General features: G+C 46.7%; 9 protein-coding genes across 9 annotated transcripts; 5 read left to right on the top strand and 4 right to left on the bottom strand.

Moving 5' to 3' along the window:
* Nucleotides 1-342: 342 nt before the first annotated feature.
* On the top strand, nucleotides 343-1,017 carry N7509_012262 (class I SAM-dependent methyltransferase; the record flags this gene model as incomplete). Its single annotated transcript, XM_056636899.1, has 1 exon — nucleotides 343-1,017. The coding sequence occupies one exon, from the start codon at nucleotides 343-345 to the stop codon at nucleotides 1,015-1,017; it is 675 nt and encodes a 224-aa protein (XP_056482929.1).
* Nucleotides 1,018-1,777: 760 nt separating this feature from the next.
* On the bottom strand, nucleotides 1,778-3,175 carry N7509_012261 (uncharacterized protein; the record flags this gene model as incomplete). The annotated part of the gene is made up of 1 exon (XM_056636898.1): nucleotides 1,778-3,175. The coding sequence occupies one exon, from the start codon at nucleotides 3,173-3,175 to the stop codon at nucleotides 1,778-1,780; it is 1,398 nt and encodes a 465-aa protein (XP_056482928.1).
* A 547-nt stretch (nucleotides 3,176-3,722) lies between these two features.
* On the bottom strand, nucleotides 3,723-5,638 carry N7509_012260 (GMC family oxidoreductase; the record flags this gene model as incomplete). The annotated part of the gene is made up of 2 exons (XM_056636897.1): nucleotides 3,723-5,348; nucleotides 5,402-5,638. 2 exons carry the CDS (start codon nucleotides 5,636-5,638, stop codon nucleotides 3,723-3,725), a joined length of 1,863 nt encoding a protein of 620 aa, XP_056482927.1.
* Nucleotides 5,639-5,923: 285 nt separating this feature from the next.
* N7509_012259 (SDR family NAD(P)-dependent oxidoreductase) lies at nucleotides 5,924-6,871 on the bottom strand (the record flags this gene model as incomplete). Its single annotated transcript, XM_056636896.1, has 2 exons — nucleotides 5,924-6,780; nucleotides 6,850-6,871. The coding sequence occupies 2 exons, from the start codon at nucleotides 6,869-6,871 to the stop codon at nucleotides 5,924-5,926; spliced, it is 879 nt and encodes a 292-aa protein (XP_056482926.1).
* Nucleotides 6,872-7,421: 550 nt separating this feature from the next.
* Nucleotides 7,422-7,918, top strand: N7509_012258 (VOC family protein; the record flags this gene model as incomplete). Its single annotated transcript, XM_056636895.1, has 3 exons — nucleotides 7,422-7,485; nucleotides 7,546-7,748; nucleotides 7,799-7,918. The coding sequence occupies 3 exons, from the start codon at nucleotides 7,422-7,424 to the stop codon at nucleotides 7,916-7,918; spliced, it is 387 nt and encodes a 128-aa protein (XP_056482925.1).
* Nucleotides 7,919-8,385: 467 nt separating this feature from the next.
* On the top strand, nucleotides 8,386-9,891 carry N7509_012257 (aldehyde dehydrogenase family protein; the record flags this gene model as incomplete). Its single annotated transcript, XM_056636894.1, has 1 exon — nucleotides 8,386-9,891. The coding sequence occupies one exon, from the start codon at nucleotides 8,386-8,388 to the stop codon at nucleotides 9,889-9,891; it is 1,506 nt and encodes a 501-aa protein (XP_056482924.1).
* A 2,904-nt stretch (nucleotides 9,892-12,795) lies between these two features.
* N7509_012256 (uncharacterized protein) lies at nucleotides 12,796-13,831 on the top strand (the record flags this gene model as incomplete). The annotated part of the gene is made up of 3 exons (XM_056636893.1): nucleotides 12,796-12,990; nucleotides 13,057-13,545; nucleotides 13,610-13,831. The coding sequence occupies 3 exons, from the start codon at nucleotides 12,796-12,798 to the stop codon at nucleotides 13,829-13,831; spliced, it is 906 nt and encodes a 301-aa protein (XP_056482923.1).
* A 215-nt stretch (nucleotides 13,832-14,046) lies between these two features.
* On the bottom strand, nucleotides 14,047-15,036 carry N7509_012255 (isopenicillin N synthase family dioxygenase; the record flags this gene model as incomplete). Its single annotated transcript, XM_056636892.1, has 1 exon — nucleotides 14,047-15,036. One exon carries the CDS (start codon nucleotides 15,034-15,036, stop codon nucleotides 14,047-14,049), a length of 990 nt encoding a protein of 329 aa, XP_056482922.1.
* A 579-nt stretch (nucleotides 15,037-15,615) lies between these two features.
* N7509_012254 (Serine hydrolase FSH) lies at nucleotides 15,616-16,401 on the top strand (the record flags this gene model as incomplete). Its single annotated transcript, XM_056636891.1, has 1 exon — nucleotides 15,616-16,401. One exon carries the CDS (start codon nucleotides 15,616-15,618, stop codon nucleotides 16,399-16,401), a length of 786 nt encoding a protein of 261 aa, XP_056482921.1.
* Between the last annotated feature and the right edge of the window lie 1,605 nt (nucleotides 16,402-18,006).

Genomic DNA, 18,006 nt, shown 5'->3' with positions numbered 1-18,006 from the left:
TCAATCCTAAGCATTCATTTGTATCTTGTATAAAACTCGAATCGTTCTTCTGGATAAACCCCAGCATCGGTGATAATCTGGCTATCAGCTTGGTTGTCTACATAATTCACGCCTCAGGCATGAATAATATGCAAACTGTACAAATCCGGGACCGCAACAAAACTTTTGCTGGTGAAGATCAAAAAATTTCAAGAGCTTCAAAATTAACTCTCAATTATATACGGCATATATACTGTGCGAAAACTTGAACAGAGCTTTGGTCGCGAAATTGCGCGTTTTATTTTCGGCCTAGCCAATACTTTATTGCCAACACGCGCCTCTCTGCTCGCATCATATCCAAACATGACAGAAGCGCCTGAACTCTCCAACGCAGAGCGCTTCAAAGCGACGCACCTCGCCGCGCGTCATGGCAACTACCATCAATATTACTCCAAATTTCGGGCACCCACCGTTCCAGACGAGCGTCTCTCCATTCTTCCGTCAGATATCCTCCGCGATGCACGAGTCATAGACCTCGGCTGTAACGCGGGAAAACTGACTCATGAAGCAATGGCATACTGCGGCGCAGCCGCCTCAGTCGGCGTCGATATCGACCCGTGGCTGATCGATCAGGCGAAGGCGGCGTACCCAGATGGGCCGTGCACATTTGAGCACTTTGATTTTGTGAATGCGCCCGTGTACACGGGTACCGCAGTGGGCAAGTTCGACGTTGTCCTACTGCTTTCTGTCACCAAATGGATACATCTCAATAACGGAGATTCTGGGATGTTGAAATTATTCTCGCACATACGGAGCATATTGAATGAGGGGGGTTATCTCGTTGTTGAGCCGCAGCCTATGAGCAATTATTCGAGAGCGTCAAAGAGAAATAAAGAGTTGAGAGAAATGTATAGGACGATCCAGATCAAGCCACCTTTCGACGATGAGTTGAAAGCCGAGGGGTTTGAGAGGATAATGGACGTCGAGAGAGACGAGGAGGGGTTTGCTAGGCCCGTACATGTTTGGAAAAAAAAGTAATATAAATATATTATCACAAATAGTTGAGAATGAGTCAGTCAAACTTGATCTCCTTATAACTATCATGAAGACATACTAGACTTTTTGGCTGAGTTGGTCGGTACATCGGCTGTCAGAAGTGTTCAAGTTTGGACACCGTAATGTAGAGTGTTAAGAACTTGAAGTAATTGAACCTCCACAAAAACTTAAAGTTACTACTAGTGCTATGCATTACGAAATGCCAAGTTTGTGCCGGGTTAATCTATGGAACTATGCCAGTGAACTTCCAAGGTTGAGCTTGGATGGATATTACTTCAAGTTCTAGTAGTAGTAGTAGTAGTAGTTAGGTATACTACCTAGAGTACACTGCCCAGGTGCCAGCGGGAGGTATAGCAGGGCTACTAGTACCTAGGTAGCAACATATATTTTGCCCTGAGTACCTTCAAGTTTCGATTTAACAGTTGAGGAGGACATATTGAAAATTGATGGAAAGATCCAGAAGATTAAAAGCGAACTTGATGCAGTACATAACATTCAAGTTTGAGCGTGGAATAAATGAATAAATTCTATCCATGGGCTCGCAATTTGAAAGCCTCTCAAAGTTCTGGTTATAGTATTTTGAGATAGGACTGCGTAGAGGAATGCCTGAGAGGATGTCTCCAACAACAGAATGCCCACCAAGAAATCATATTGTCAAAAAAATCAATATCAAGATTACCACTGTTTCCATGGCCCATGAATTGTTACTCAAAATTCTTCTCAGAGCCAAGAAGATTGATTTTCAACTTTGAGCTGCGATGATCTGTGGGAGAAGGGTCTCCGTGAAGTTCCACAAGATTGCTGAGCTATGGGAGATAACCGCAGCCCCTGTATACCATGTGTTTCTATAGCCTTGTAACTCCTCTAAATCTCTGTAAAACCCGTCGCGAATAGAGTCACCACTGACCACCAGTTTAAACGGCGTATGGCTTTTGAATTCCACGAAATGTGGCACTGGGGATCCGTTTGCGCCGACGGCTTTCTGCAATCGACGGATAACCGCTGTGATGTCTTTTTTCACGGCAGCTTCTTCCAAGGCATAGGGGCTCCCATACCAGATATAAAATAGTCCAGGGATATTTGTTTCAGTGATTTGGTAGGGACCCGGGAGCTTCGGAATATTGGAAAGCGTTGCTGCATTGGCGTTCCGAAATCGGTAACCGGAAGGAAGGCCAGTGTTGTTGACTAGAATAGTATAATATCCGCTGTAACTCCACTGCGAAAAGATATTGGACTCGCGGGTCGTTAGGCCGAAAGGCTTCATGTTGTTAAATAGAGGTGGAATGCTGACGAGGAGCTTCGATGCGATGATAAGTTTGTTCCCTCTGGGAGTTGCCACAGCCAGCTTTACATGAGTGCCGTCGGCTGGCCGGCTGGATGCGACGACTTGGGAAGAGTACAGCACCTTTCCCTTCAGTATCGCAGAAGCTTTGTTGTATATTTCCCCGTTGCCGTCAACACTTCTCACGTCACCCCCTTGTAGGGCATCGATGAATGACTTGTCAAAGATTTTGAACACGTTGACCGTCAACTGTTCCAGTACATTTGACAGGCCTTGCGCAGCCCAGAAGACATTGTATCCTAAATCTTCTAGGTCATACTTTTGCATGAATTTGGCGAATGGCAAAAGAAGGTCGCTAGGAACGGGATTGGGTAAGTTCCAACTCCACTCTAGGTACGGATACTTCTCTATCTGTTTGACGTAGGCCGTATAATTGCTGCTCGCAGTGAACGTGACTTCCTGTCCCGTTTCAAAATTGGCATAGAACTCCTTTCTTGAATACCCCGTGTATTCTGTTGTTTCAATGCCCAGATAATTCAAATAGTTCTGCGTGACCGGTATATTCCAGTACGCTTGAACACCATAGTCAATTGTGATATTCGTCAGGGGATCAGTGTAAGTGTTTGTATGGCCTCCAAGAACCGCCTCTTTCTCGACAAGCACCACGCTTTGCCCTCGTTTGTGGAGATTGATAGCACCATAGGTGCCAGAAGAGCCACCTCCGATCACTGCAACATCACATGTAATAACGTCCGAGCTGGCGTAGCTAGTCGGATCGAATTTATCTTTGGCGTTGGTGGGATGAAAAGTCCAAGGCAATAGACAGAGAGAAGTGGAAAAGGCGCGAAGTGGTTTCATTGCAGCGGCATAAAACTGGAAATTTCGATCGGAAACTCAGATGGTCGACCAGTAGTCCTTTACCTTTATAACGCATGTCGCAGGGTTTCATCCTCCTAATACGAGAACAAATTGAATTCTTTTCTCATAAAAAGTATTCTCGCTCCACTGTGGTTTTCTGACTGACTCTCGTATTTTGCGAGCATCTCAGTAGAATGTAAGCACAGAAAGACAAAAGTACGAACTACATTCCAAGCTTCAGCCACCAGGCTTACGTCGAATCCTTTCCAGGGCTTGTCGACGCCTGAAGAAAGCTTCCTGCAGGAACTCGGAATTTCTTTTCGGAATATCTCTGCTTTGACTTCGGTAACTAAACAACCACGTAGGCTATTTCTTGAGAAGCCATCATCATGGCATGTTATGAGGTGGACTTCGTTCAGGTGGATACTAGCAGTATATCCTCAGAATTATTGCGTAGAGAGCCTTGGTAAAAATAGGTAGAAAATTTTCATGACTAGGCAAAACGACGACTAGTAATTTCTCGCAATTGTATCTTTGAAGATGCACATCACAAGTTAGCACGATGGATTTCCCGCATCCTCAGATCGTCCTTGATAATATCCGATGCCCTTTCAGCAATAGCATACACAGTAGCCATGATCGCGGCGCTGACCTGCATTGGAATAACGCTAGCATCAACAACACGAAGATTTCGAACGCCCTTCACTCGTAGCTTCTCATCTACTACTTGTCCCATCGCGCAAGTTCCCAAGGCATGGTGATATGGCACGATGTGATTCCGAACATAGTCCCGAGCTTCTTCAATATTGGAGAGGTTGACTTCCGGAGAAGGGCTGACCCGCCTGGAAATATTCGAATGTACAATGTTCGACCGAAACACTTGATCCGCAAATGAAATCCCCGTAGCAATAATATCGATATCAACTGGGTGGGATAGAAACCCGGGGTCAATTGCGGGCGGGTCTACAGGATTTGAGGTCCGCACATGTACGCTCCCCCGAGATAACGGATACATGCTGCTAACAACAATGGAGTAGCATGAATTGTAGCCACTGGGTGGGCCAGACATCAGTTTTGCACAATTTTCATGGCCTGCTGCGGTATTGAAATATGCCGGAGTGCCGATGAACTGGATTGCCGCAGAAATTGGATCTTTGATACGTGTGGCGATAACCTCAAACTGCTTGCGTTGAAAGTTGGTATTTTGATGCGACACTTCAACACTGGTGATAGGAACAATATTTTCAAGGGTGTGGCTCATCTGAGCCTCGCTGCATTGTGATGAGTATGCAGTGAAGCCCATGAGGCTAACTGCCCCGGAAAGAGCCCCAGAGTGGTTTTTGACATAGATGTTTTGATGCTCTTCTAGCAGAGCAGGATTCTTGAACAAAGAATCCATTGACATAATTCCATCTGCAAGCTCATATGACACTGGTGTCATGGTATGTTCTTGTAAATTTTCCCCAACATCGCTAATGGGTACTTTGCAAAGAATCCCAGCTTGCTTGAGGAGGCTAGGGTCCCCAATTCCCGAAAGCTCTAGAAGTTGGGGACTTTGAATAGATCCCGCGCTGAGTATCACTTCCTTCTTAGCCGAAGCGACATAAAGATTCCCTCCATAAAGTAGCTCGACCCCTTCTGCGTTGGGTACGCCTTCTGCAGTATTGCCGAGTAAAATGCGACATACTTGAGCATCTTCCAAAACCATGAGGTTTAGGCGTTTGATGGCTGGGTGAAGATAGCCACTGGCTGCATAACTCCGAATTGGCCTGTCAGTTCTGTCCAAGGTAAACAGAGATCTGTAGAATCCTAGATGGGAGCCACTGTATGGCTCAGCCGGCCGTTGGAGACAGGCGGTCTCATCAAATGCAGCGAGTAATGATTCTTCGATAGGTGGCTGCCAGGTACCTATTGAAGTATGTATTGGGCCGTCAACACCATGGGCTCGTGATTGAATTGGACAAGATGGACTGTCCTTAACTGGCTCCATATTCTCATTCCGTTTGAAGTATGGCAGCAGTTCAGACCATGTCCACCCTTTGAGACCCATCTTTCTGCCCCAATCATCGATGTCTTCAGCAGATGGTCTGTTGTAAGACATGAAGTTGATTCCACTTGAACCACCCAGCATTTTACCACGTGGGATGTGGTATGTCTTCCCGTGAGTGCCAGTCTGCACGAAGTCAAAAACTATGCATCAGACGATATTGTTCACAGATTACTCACCTGTGGGACACTCGAGAAATTCCAGTCATAGTTAGGATCACCCATCATCTGACCCGGTCCAGTAGGCAAATTGACCTTGAGATCATCCAACCGCAGAGATCCAGCTTCGATTACCCCGACTTGAATGTGTGGCTCTTCGGAAAGACGAGCTGCGAGCACGAGGCCCGCGGTTCCACCACCAATGATGAGAACATCAAAGGGAATTTTGACAAATTCAGAGATCCCGACTGCAGGCATGATTTACAAAGGTCTTTATGCTTGAGCAAAGAGATAAAAGGTTTAAGTGATTCATTCTTGAGGTGGGCCTGGGTATGTTCTTATAGGAAGCGATCTATGTCCAAGCCTCCTGTGAGCACAGTAATAAACAGGATATTCCCCACCTTCCTAATTGGATACATCATGAGCATGAATATCCGTTGAGGGATGAAAGCAATTGGACAGGCAAGTTTGCACTGTAATCAGCTATTCAGGAGTCTCATGAGATCGTGAAATGGCCTGAAGCTACGTTTGTGTCAAACCAATTTACAAAACCAATTTGACTTTGAGCTTATCGCCCTGAATAATCTCTTCCTTGCGACACATCAACTCTGCCATGTCCCAGTTAGCGCTTAGATAGCGTCCAGCCAGCCAAAGTTGTCGCTCTTGAGTCAACCAGACAATTGTGTCGGCACACAATTCTGGTGAATCCACCAACTTGGCTTTTGTGTCTTCAGGCAGATTCGATGCCAGCTCGGTATCCACGGCCCCCGGATGGATTGCAAAGGCCAAAATACCCTGAGCAGCGTATTCAACACAAGTGAACTGTGTCAAGCGCAGCATCGCTAATTTCCCAGTCTGATAGGCAGATGCACCTGGCCGAGTCAAGTGGGCACCGATCGAGTTCATATTGACGATGGTCCTTTCGCCACCTTTCAACAGAAGAGGCAACATGGCCCTTGTCATAAGATAAGTGCCCTTGAGGTTGACCTCCCACGTCCCCCACCAGGCTTTAGGATCAGTTTCCGCGAGGGGGACCCATTTCTCGACGCGACCGGCATTGTTCACTAAAACATCGAGACGGCCAAAATCACGTTCAACCTCCGCCGCTGCATCTGCAACACTCTGTTCGTCCGCAACGTCGAGTACCAGTTTCAGGACTTTTGGTGGAGGATGGCCTGATGATCGTGCGGCATCGAGCACCGCCGCCTCAGTGGCGTCAAGGGATGATCGTGCGCCGAGTGCAATTGAGGAAGCGCCTGCTTGGGCAAACGAAACTGCTACCGCGCGACCAATGCCCTTTGATGCACCTGTCACGAACACTGCTCGTCCTTGCTGTTTGCATTTGGAGGCTGTGATGGTAGGATAGCTATCATTGTGTGTCTTAGAGATCCAAGTGAAACCTGCAAGGACCGAATGTTAGCTATCTGAGATTAATTGACTGCGCTCGGGTGGACAGGGGTTTAGCCTACCAGCGGATGGTGGGAATGCCATTTTGCTCGTTGTTTTGCAATAGTGTCGCGGAGACTTGCATGATTACATTACGTGTTTCTTAAATAGACTCGTTTACTTGCAGCTGATACTACACTTGAAGGATGGCGGGATGGGTTTCGGTCTCCCTGGGAGTAACGGATTAATCTTTCCGGATTATCTGGACGTTGCGACCTTTGTGGAGATATAACAAAAATACGAGTCTCGTATCTCGGAGCATGATATGATGCCGTGAAGACATTTGTCATCTGCCAGCCCGCGAATTCTTCGGATAAAAGAGATCCGAGGAAGATATTCCGCCACTCACCTCGGAAAATCTTTACTGATCAAACAAAGAAACAACATGGCTCCATCCAATTGGAAACTGCTGATAGCTTCTTTCACATCGAAGCGACTGGGTATATTAATAATCATTATGGAATAGAACATGGATGATCAAGAATTCGGTGGAACAGACTGGCATATAAAGACCAGGCTTGAGTGGATGAACTGGAATAATCTCAGCAACCTTTCAAACAACAATATTTTCACAAGGTTCTTCAATATCGAAATCATGTCTCCAATTCCCGCAGGAACTCCTGTTGGACTCGAAATTCCGGCCAAGGATGTGGCTCGAGGTAAGATCTCCCGATGTTGTAATCAATTATCCGAAGACATAATCTAAGCGATACTGGTAGGGGCCGCATTCTACAAGGCAGTGTTCAACTGGACATTCGCCCCCTCCTCTCTGGGTTTCCCCGCTCACAAGCTTCAAACTTTCGAGGTGCCAGGTGGTGTTCTGCCCATCGGAGGGGCTATGCGCCTAGTGGAAGAAATCCCAGCAGGCTCGGGATCTACTAAACTCTACCTCTATGTAGAGAATATTGTGACCGCTTTGGAGGTGAGTTGTCAATGAAAGATATCAATACCTCATTGGCTAATCTATTCAAGGCCATTGAGAAGAATGGTGGTAAGAAGGCAAGCGAGGTGCTTCCCGAAGGTGACAAGGGACTATTCCAATACTTCGAGGATAGCGAGGGCAACAACTTCGCTATCTACACCTACAAATAACCGACTGGAATCTTTCCTTCGTGACGGAGATTGTATGGAAATTCATAGCAGAACATAGACATGAGAGAAAGCGCCTGAAAACATACTGCAGTACAAGCGTGGAGACAGCCATGCCAGGAACCTCCATAAGTATCTCTTATATTTGATCAATTAGCCAGTATTTGGTTAATTCAACCTGTAGTTCTTCAAAAGGATCCCCTGTTCCCCCGAAGGAATAAGGAGTAGCCGGCTCGGAGTTTGACAGGGACCGTAGAAATCTATCCGGGTCTTGTTGCTCGTAAATGCAGTATTGATTCTTGAGGGTCGTGCACTACGTAAGCATAGTTAAAACTTCTACCCAACGGATCTTATATATTTAGTATAATCCATCTCTTCCTCTCTTACTTCCCAAGGACTAATTTATCGCTTACCTAGGCAAGTCATCGTCACTAAATCACACACCGGGCCAATCGAAGACGCAAGAAATCATGGCCGTAACAGCAGCAGAAATTCTGAAGACAATCCCGCCAGTCAGTGAATATCGTTGGTCGTGCAAGGATGTTTCCCAGCGGTTCACCGTCGTGAATCCCGCGACAGGGAAGCCGATAACTGTCGTCCAGGCCGGAAATCCCGACACAGCAGATAAGGCTGTCCAAGCATCACAAAAGGCATTCGAGTCGTGGCGATGGAAGACTCGACAAGAACGCTCAGTCTATCTCATACAGGCAGCCGACGAGCTTCAAAAGCACATCGGTGAATTGGCCATTCTGCTATGCCTTGAGAACGGGAAACCTGTCAAAGATGCATCATTTGATCTTATGTTTCTGGTGGGAGTGTTTCGTTACTTCGGATCTATTGCGGACAAACTACCTTCGGAATTTTTCGACCAAGGAAACATCTATTCGAGTGTGATTTATGAGCCACATGGGGTGTGTGTGGGGATTTTGCCGTTCAATTGGCCTCCGGTCCATGCTGGGGGGAAATTGGCCCCATGTCTGGCGGCTGGCAATACCATGGTCCTAAAGCCAGGAGAGCAGGCTCCGTTGACATTGATGCGCATTGTTCAAATACTGCAGTCCGTTTTTCCCGAAGATGTTGTCCAGGCGATTCCTGGTCTGGGCCCGGAGTTGCCACAGGCCTTGATCAGTCACCCACTAGTCAAAATGGTCTCGTTGACAGGCTCTACCGCATCAGGCTCGAAGGCTGCCCAGCTTGCTGCAGTTACCCTGACCCCTACAGCACTGGAGCTTGGAGGAAAGAATGCCTTTGTTATCTTCGAAGACGCTGATCTAGAGTTAGCTGTGCGCGATACTGTCGATGGGGCCTTTTTCAACAAGGGTGAATCGTGCACCGCCGCATCACGGATTTTAGTTCACAAAGACCTTTACCCGACTTTCGTTGATCGCCTCACAATAGCAGTCAAGAGGTTGCGCGCCGGTGATGGACTTGATGAAAAGACGCACATCGGCCCTGTTGTGTCTCTGGAGCGTCAACAGGAGATTCTATCCTATATCGAAGAAGGCAAGCGTCAAGGAGCGACTTTATCTGCGCAGGGAAGCCTACCTACAGCCGAAGATTTAGCGGGGGGGTTTTATGTGGCCCCAACGCTCTTCACAGACGTCAAACCTGAAATGACTATTGCACACAAGGAGATCTTCGGACCTGTCGTTGTTGTGGGTTCTTTTGAAACGGAAGAGCAAGCCGTCACAATCGTCAACTCCTCGCAGTACGGACTTTTTGCAGGGGTATACTCCGCGGACTTCAATCGAGCTCTGCGAGTTACTCGAAAGTTGGACGTTGGGGTCGTGTTGGTGAATAATTACTTCCGCGCGCTTTTGGGAACGCCGTTCGGTGGTGTGAAGGACAGTGGATATGGCAGGGAACATTGGATTGGAACACTAAGGGAATGGAGTCGTATCAAAAACGTTCGCTTCCCAAGCGGACTGGGTACTATACCAGCTTGGGGTAGCGCTAGTGATGTATGCAAGCTGTAGTAGTCTCTGCAGTTACACCCACTTCAGCAGAGAAACATGTTCTCGGTCTTAGATGGTTTAGGGAGATTTAGCCGATACGACGATTTCAATCGTGCCACACCAGTCAACTAGTGAGAGTTTGCAAATCTTCAAAGTAGTGATCGTCAGATAGCCTTTTTTTTTCCTCTTGGGAAATCTTCACGGGTAGGTTGCCTGATCGACTATACATGCTCACCACTTAAGGCCTCCCGCCGTGCAATTTGAACTCGAATAGGTGAGCTAACCCTTACTTCTTGAATGCTACGATGGAATAGAATTTAAAGTAAATATAGTTCTTTTCACTCGTGAACATCAATATACAATGCAGCGCCTGGTTTACGCCGAATAAATCGCAACCTGGGATTTGAAGATATCATGATACTAGTACTAGTGTTTGTGTAATAGTAAGCGTCAAATTGCCTTGTACCTTGTGGCAACTTGGAATCCATGGTTAAAAAAAAACAAAATTGCTCTTGCGACTAGTATCACGGCCTTGTATTTTTGATATTTTGATGAGTCCTACTAGTAGAAGCAACTTAAGTGGAAACTACTAGTACACTAGTGTAGTCAAATATATTAGCATATTCAAGTTCCGGTATCAGTTCCCACTGGCAGTAGTATCAATGCCCACTGGCAGTAGTGCCAGTGGCTAATCCTCCATTTCACTGTGTTTTAATATGATTTTGTCCCGAGGTCGCATACCACTTCAAAACAGCTGTACTTGCAAGTTCTTCAACTTCGTTTCTTTTCTCAACTTGCACGTTCCTTCGCTCAAATTATCAAACCAAATCCTGTGAAACTTGAATAATAGACACTGACAATCCCCACTTTTTAAATCTACCAGTTTCCTCACTCATACAGGCTGCGTCTTCTCAGAGCCTCTTTGCGTCGAGGCCTTGTGGAATGCCACTGGCAGGGCTTATTACTGTGGATGCTATTCGTTCTGATATAAGAATTGTGTTCATGCCAATGCCTTCTTCTATCATCATACTATCACTAGTTTGATGAAAAATGCGAAAATATTCTTTCCTACTATACTACTAGTAGGTACTACCTAGGTAGTACAGACATATAACTAATATTTATAGTGGAAACTTGGCATACCAGTAAGTATCCATACCTACTAGTTATTAGTAGTGTTGTCTCAGTGCCAATCTACCGAAAGAGCGTTCAATTTCTGGGCATGACTAAATTGGTCGAATTCGGACTATAAGTAGTACTTCAAGTTGATAATAAATACAGCTTGAACTACTTCGTAGTCTTTGAAAGAATTGAATTCGATATTAGTGCTCTTACGAGCACAGTACTATGTATGCACTCCCCGCACTGAACTACGTAAGCAAGGGGGATTTTGTTTGTAATCCGCTTCACTGGCTTATGCCATGGGCCCCTTGATACTCTTCCTTATCCTCCCCTCTTCTTCACTTAGCCATTGTTCTTCTCTTGTTGCATCCCCGTTGAAGACGGCTTTCATGATTGTCACATCTCGCAATATCGATATGGTGTGGACCATTCTACATGATAACCGAATACGGTCACAAAGTTACACATAAGTAAGCGCTAAGGGGGCTGTGATAGCGCATCACACCTTGGGGCCAAAGCCAAAGTACGCCAATCGACGCCAAAAGACTTCCACTCCACTCCAAAGTACCTCGCCTCTTTCGCCTGAGCGCATCACTCGGTTGCGCCCAGAACTCTTCAGTACATTCTCCAATACTCTCGGGGTCTCCCCCCACTTTAGCCTGGACGCTACAGGAAACAAGCTCCCAGTGTCCATTTATAAATTAAGCACCGTCCGTGCGACTCCATCTGCCACTGGCCGCGACTAATGATCTGATCTGCTTCCCCTTGAGCCCTGCTTTCTTCTCTTTTTTTCTTCTGCTATCCCCCCCAAGTCACCTGATCACATGCTGCTCACCAGCGATATGGATGCCCTAACACGTCGAGACCAGTCTTCTCGGTCCACCGGAAGACAGCGGCAACGGACAGGAAGAGCCTGTGAAGAATGTCGCCGTCGTAAGCTTCGTTGCGATGGACAGCAACCGAGGTGTGGTGTTTGCCTCGAGTCGGGGGCAACTTGCGAAATCAACACCCAACGCCAGCCCAGGGGCCCTAAAAAAGGTTACCTGAAAGCGTTGCGGAATCGAGTCGGTATATTTATGATTCCAAGAACAATTGAATTCTATGAGTTTGGACGCTGACGTAAATCACAGCGATGCTCGAGAATCGTCTTCCCGCCCATGACCCTGCCAGCTTCTCCAAATTCAATACGCTACCAACCCCCCCTCACTGACGAGTATGATGATGGCTGCAGTGTCACTAGCCCTTCCAATCGTTCCGAATCATATTCATCTCCACTTCTTGTTGATAACACAACGGTTTCAGAGTCGGATACGTCCCTGCTGAATACAGTGACGAATGCGACGAGTGTCAGTTCAATACAATCGGTCGGAATCTATAGCAAAGACGTTATTGGGGTCGAACCAATATCCGAATTCATGCAGGCAGAATTGTTTGTTACCTACATATCCCCGATTCCTTGGGAATTCATGGCTGATAACGATCGGTGTTAGAAATCAACTATACTTTGACAGAGTTCATCCATCTATCCAGATACTTCATCACCGTCGCTATTTAAGTTGGGCTCGAAAAACCGTGAAAAGGATATCTCGTCGATGTCTACAATATGCCGTGTGGACCCTGGCGTCGCTGCTCTCAGCACAATTCAGACACCTTCAAGAACCATTCTACCAGGAAACTAAACGATTGCTAGAGCACTCTTATATATCAGGTGATCCGAATAACGGGGTTGATACAGCAGAGATTCAAGCATGGATATTGATAGCAACCTATGAGTCGATGCGAACATTTCATCGCTCGGCGTGGATGAGTGCCGGACGTGCCTTTCGTCTTGTGCAATTGATGCGCCTACACGAGATCGATAGTCCGACAAAACCTCCAGTTCCCGAGGCAGATCTGATTGAAACAGAAGAGAAGCGTCGAGTGTTCTGGATGGCCTATTTTTTGGATCATTTACTAAGTATGCGTAATAACTGGCCGATCACTTTGAACGAACATGTGGTAAGGCTCCGATTATATCCAGGTCAAAGCCACTCGATCACATCTGATCTAGTATTTGATTTTTAGATCTGCACCCGTTTGCCGGCAGCGGATGCAGACTTCCAGAGCGGCCAACCGGTGCTAGGGGCTTTCCTCTCGGAAGCAATCATGGATGTTATGCCACAAAAAGCCTCCCCGTTCAATGAATGCGTGGTTCTCGCCACAATATGTGGCCGTAGCTTATTCCATGCCCAGCAATACAGTGTTCGCTTTGTGTACGGCGATTTGGCCCCCAACTGGATCGACCAACACCAATGGCTTGACAATGTTCTTACGAACCGACTTCAGATTCTTTCCCAGTACTACCCCTCTCCGGCTCAAATATGCGATCCGCTGATCTCCTTCGCACATATCATGGGACAGGCGAGTGTAATTCATTTATATAAGGGAATTGAATCTGCTGTGTGGACAGTTGACAAAGAAGCCTGGGTGCTTGAATATCAACGGCGAGCATTTAGTGCCGCACAAGAAATTGTCAAACTGGCAAAAGGATTAACAGAGTTCAATTTCTTCAAGGTATGCCAGAATGCATCAACAACTATTTCATTTATTGCGGAGAGGCTGGTTAACGAGTTTTCAGATTCACCCCCTCATGCCCATTCCATTATTGCTCTGTGCGGAGTTCCTTTACGGCAATCGTGGCTCAGATGGGGCTTTTAATTCGCTACTTCAAGAGCTTCTACAGATCTTCCGAGAGCTCAAGAATGCCAACGACCCGAGTCAAAGTTACATAGATTTGTTAGAACTTTCATGTACCAACGCATCCATAGGACTTGTCGGGGAGAGCTCTTCTGCTCCATGATGATAACTTGAACTGGTGGCAGGGCTATTATGAGTTACCTGTTGAATGAAATAACGACTATATACTGTCTAAAAGGTTGGTGAGTGTTACAGGTGTCGCTACATGTTTCTTCTAGATGTGAATAAATATCGTGTTTATTGAACTCCAACTGAAATATCCATAACATCCATCGGAGAATACTAGCAGTATGATGAGACATTCTGTGAACTATCTGATTACTTTGCCTTGTGCTTATAAGTGGTGGCTGTACGCTCCACCATGTGCTCTTCCACGGTGATTACATCCTCTTCATCGGAATCCTGCCCAACACGATCCAGAGGCCTCAATTTATAGTCCACATTGCCGTCAAAGAAAAACACTACACTGTAGCGGTCGGTCGGATTCTTGTTGATGACACGGTGAGTGCTGCTTCTGTAATTTCCCCTGGTGATTCTGCTAATCATATCCCCTATATTGACCACGTAGGCATCTTTGTTCGGAGGAACTCCGATCCATTCACCCGTTTCATGGTCTTGTACCTCAAGACCTGCATGTTCATCTTGGAGAAGAAGCGTAATGGCTCCGAAGTCCGTATGTGCGCTGCTGCCTAGCTGGCGACCCTTTGCCAGGTCCATATCGGGGGTAGGCGGGTAATGGAGCAGCCGAAGCGGGCATGCAGGGTCGTTCTCTTTGAACTTATCGAATACATGCGGTCCATATGGCAATGTATCCGCAACAAGATCCAACACCAACCAGCACAACTTTAACATAGCCTCATAATATTCTTCAATAGTGTACCGGAAGTCTTCCTCAGCTAGCAGCTCACTGGGCGGCCAAACGTTGGGTCCCATGAAGAAACGCCGGCTCACCACTCGAGGATCGTCAATGGGAATGTCCGTCCCAGAGATGAAGCCTTCCTTCAAGTCTGGTAGCACACCTTCTTCGTACGACTGTGAAGCCATAGGATCGTATCCTCGGAAACCAACGCCCTTGCAACGTGACTTGACCTCTCTTGGAAGGTCGAAGAACCTAGCTGCTGCCGCGAAGACAGATTGCTGCAGGGCGGGGGAGATTCCGTGTCCGAGTAGTTGGAAAAAACCAGTGGACTGGCATGCAGCTCGCACGTCATCGATTACCTTGCGAGCGCCTTCACTGTTGCGGTCCTCCAGATAGGGGCTGATATCGACAGCCGGGAGATAGAAGGATGATTCTGTTGAGATAGGCATTTTATTGAATCTTTCAGGAACACGTCTTTATCGTGTCAAGGATTCCAAAACAGCAGTCGGGTCTCGTGCATCAAATACCTGTTATATATGGCCCATTGCGTTGTTTCTAATATCCTTTGCGACAACTCATGGCCTCAAGGGACCAATACGATTGCATGATTTGATGAAGTAGTCTTATTTGGTAAATGAAATGACCGATTTGAACACAATAAATCAAGAGGGGGAATGATGTCGGATAATCCTTTATCGGAAAATCAGTCATCGGAAGAGAGTTGAAGTTGCAGAAATGGTACGCCGTGGCTTCGTGGCTGGATTCTTATCATGGTCCACGGGCGTGAAGGAGCAAATAAGGGTACATTTCCCACTTCTGGATCTCGATATATCTGGCCCGCAGGTAGTGTAGTGTACTTTGTATCAGAACACCCTTGAACAACAATCTGGAACTCGAGCACTTCAAGTTCAACTTTCTGCGTGGCTATAAATCCCAATAGAATACAGTCAAAAATTATTCATTTCTTCAAGTTGAAGGTGGACCTCTTCTTTATCATTTGCCTTCATCACTCACACAGTCCTCTCACGATGGTGCAAACAAATCCAACGACGGCTGACGATACTTTACACCTTCCCCGAATTCTCTGCCTTCATGGGGGAGGATCCAATGCCGCCATCTTCCAATCTCAGTGTCGCCGACTCATTGCTCAACTCAAGTCCGAGTTCCGCTTTGTATTTGCACAGGCGCCGTTTCTATCCGAAGCGGGCCCAGATGTCATGTCGGTATACAGTCAGTGGGGCCCATTCCGACGTTGGCTCCGTTGGAGCCCCGATCATCCGGAGCTTCGGCCTCAATATGCAATCCGAGTACTTGACGACTCTTTAGAAGAAGCCAAGCGCCAAGACGATGCAAAGGGAGCCACTGGAGCGTGGGTTGGTCTGCTTGGCTTTAGTCAGGGCGCGAAGATGTGCGCCAGTATACTCTACCGTCAACAGGTTCGCCAAGAACCACTAGGACGGCGATCCGGAGATTCGGAATACGACTTTGGCATTCTCATAGCGGGCCGTGCGCCGTTTGTTTGCCTAGACCCGCATCTTGATCTACCTTCCCCTTTGCCCGATGTGTCGCAGATCACCGATGGGAAATACGAAGGGCCGTGTCCGAATGTTCTACGCATCCCCACTGTGCATGTACATGGAATCCGAGATCCCCATGTGGCACTTCACAGGCAGCTATTTTCTGACTTCAGTTCCGCCGAAAGTCGGAGGCTTGTTGAGTGGGATGGGGACCATCGGGTCCCGTTGAAGTACAATGATGTTTCATTGGTGGCGTATCAGATTCGAGAACTGGCAATACAGGCGGGTCTAAGATAAGCAATTTAGAACCATGTTATATAATATCGCTTATTTACTAATTTCAGAAGACACATTCCTTATGGCGTGGTGGGCTTCACTGCCAGAGAATATACCGTGACTCGGACCCGTGGGCTGTACTGTCCCATAACTTCAAGAAATTTTGGAAACTTTGAAAAAGACTAGTAGTAATGAACTTAAAGCCCCAGTATGCATGTAATTGTAGATATCGATTTAGTCATTTTTGACTTGCCTTCACGGCCTGGCCTTCTGGAGAGATTCTTTGTGTAGCCGAGGGAAACATTTGAGATATCCATGGATATTTCCAAGGCGAATGTTAGTAGATAGCACCTGGTCAACGCCATGAATTATCGATTTTCGGTCCAAAGCATTTATTACTGGCTGTTTCTGGACATACCCGTGCTAATGGACTACATCTTAAGCCGATATTTTGCTCGAAAACTTCGTTATCAAATGGCGTCTATGGTTCACTGTGTATATTAGCGAAAGGCCGATTTCGCACGGTTAACGCTCAACGCAAAACAAACAATGCTTATTGTACGAGAAACATGAAACCATACGACTCCACTCGCGACATAGCCCCAGAAACAGGAAGTCTTCATGCAATCAATAATACAATGGAGGTGCATGATGTGGCTGGAGACTTGATGAAGCATTGACGGGATTTTGCAGCCCGTTTCAGGTAAATGCTATTCCTGACGAGAATCTGAACCTGAAGCACGTGTTTCTCGCAAGCGAAATATGCAAATAATTGACTGGTGGATACGAAGCAATGAGTGTGCATGCATTAGTACGCGTCATGCACGGCCTCATTGCGGCCCATATGGGGCCATGGCTTTTTAAGTACTCAAGATACTCATTTCTCAGATGCTACCTCGTACTCGTGCGCGATACGAGGTTGAACTTACGCGACACGTCCGAGTCCTTTGTAAAGACTTATCTTGCATATACTCTTCCAAATTCAATTAGATATGGCCGATCGCTCTTGAATTTAGAAGATGCGCACAGTGTATTCATACTGAGACGGCCTCGTATACTAGTAGTGGGGTTGCACGAATCCTTTCGTACTTTTGTTGGCCAAGCTTACGCCTCAGTTCGATCTTGTTAAGGCCCGCCACCTCAATCGGGCCGTCCCGAAGGTCTCCAGTGTGGAATTTGGTGTAAGACTTCGGAATCATTCCTCGGAATAACTTGGATACTTGGATTCAACTTTGCAACCAAAGCCTTCAGGATTGTTATGTCCGAGGGAGTCGGTGGCAACTAGCAAGTTTGTCGTGTTCGTCGTATGGACCGAGAATTAGCGCTTACTTTCGGAATCTACTATCACCATCGTACTCCGTAGTGTGCGATTAGATTGTCCGATGCAAAGAGACGCAAGGAACATGGAGAGAAAGATGAATACGGGTCTACGGGGCCACCAAGTTTGCGCGGGGCATTAACTGACCGGAGTAACTTCGAATTTATGCTCTACTAGTGGAAATAAACTCGTCGTGCTTGAAATTCCGGTGTAATTGCAAATTTGAAAGCATTCACCTACTACTAGATGCCAAAGTCATATATAGTTGCTGCCAACCACAATAATAAGCATATCTCTCACACACTCCA

Source organism: Penicillium cosmopolitanum, assembly GCF_028827165.1.
Source record: "Penicillium cosmopolitanum strain IBT 29677 chromosome Unknown utg000011l:1.0-3548175.0:1.0-3550911.0, whole genome shotgun sequence".
Lineage (NCBI taxonomy): Eukaryota > Fungi > Ascomycota > Eurotiomycetes > Eurotiales > Aspergillaceae > Penicillium > Penicillium cosmopolitanum.
The sequence above is the reverse complement of the archived record's forward strand: the minus strand, read 5'-3'. Positions and strand labels throughout refer to the sequence as shown.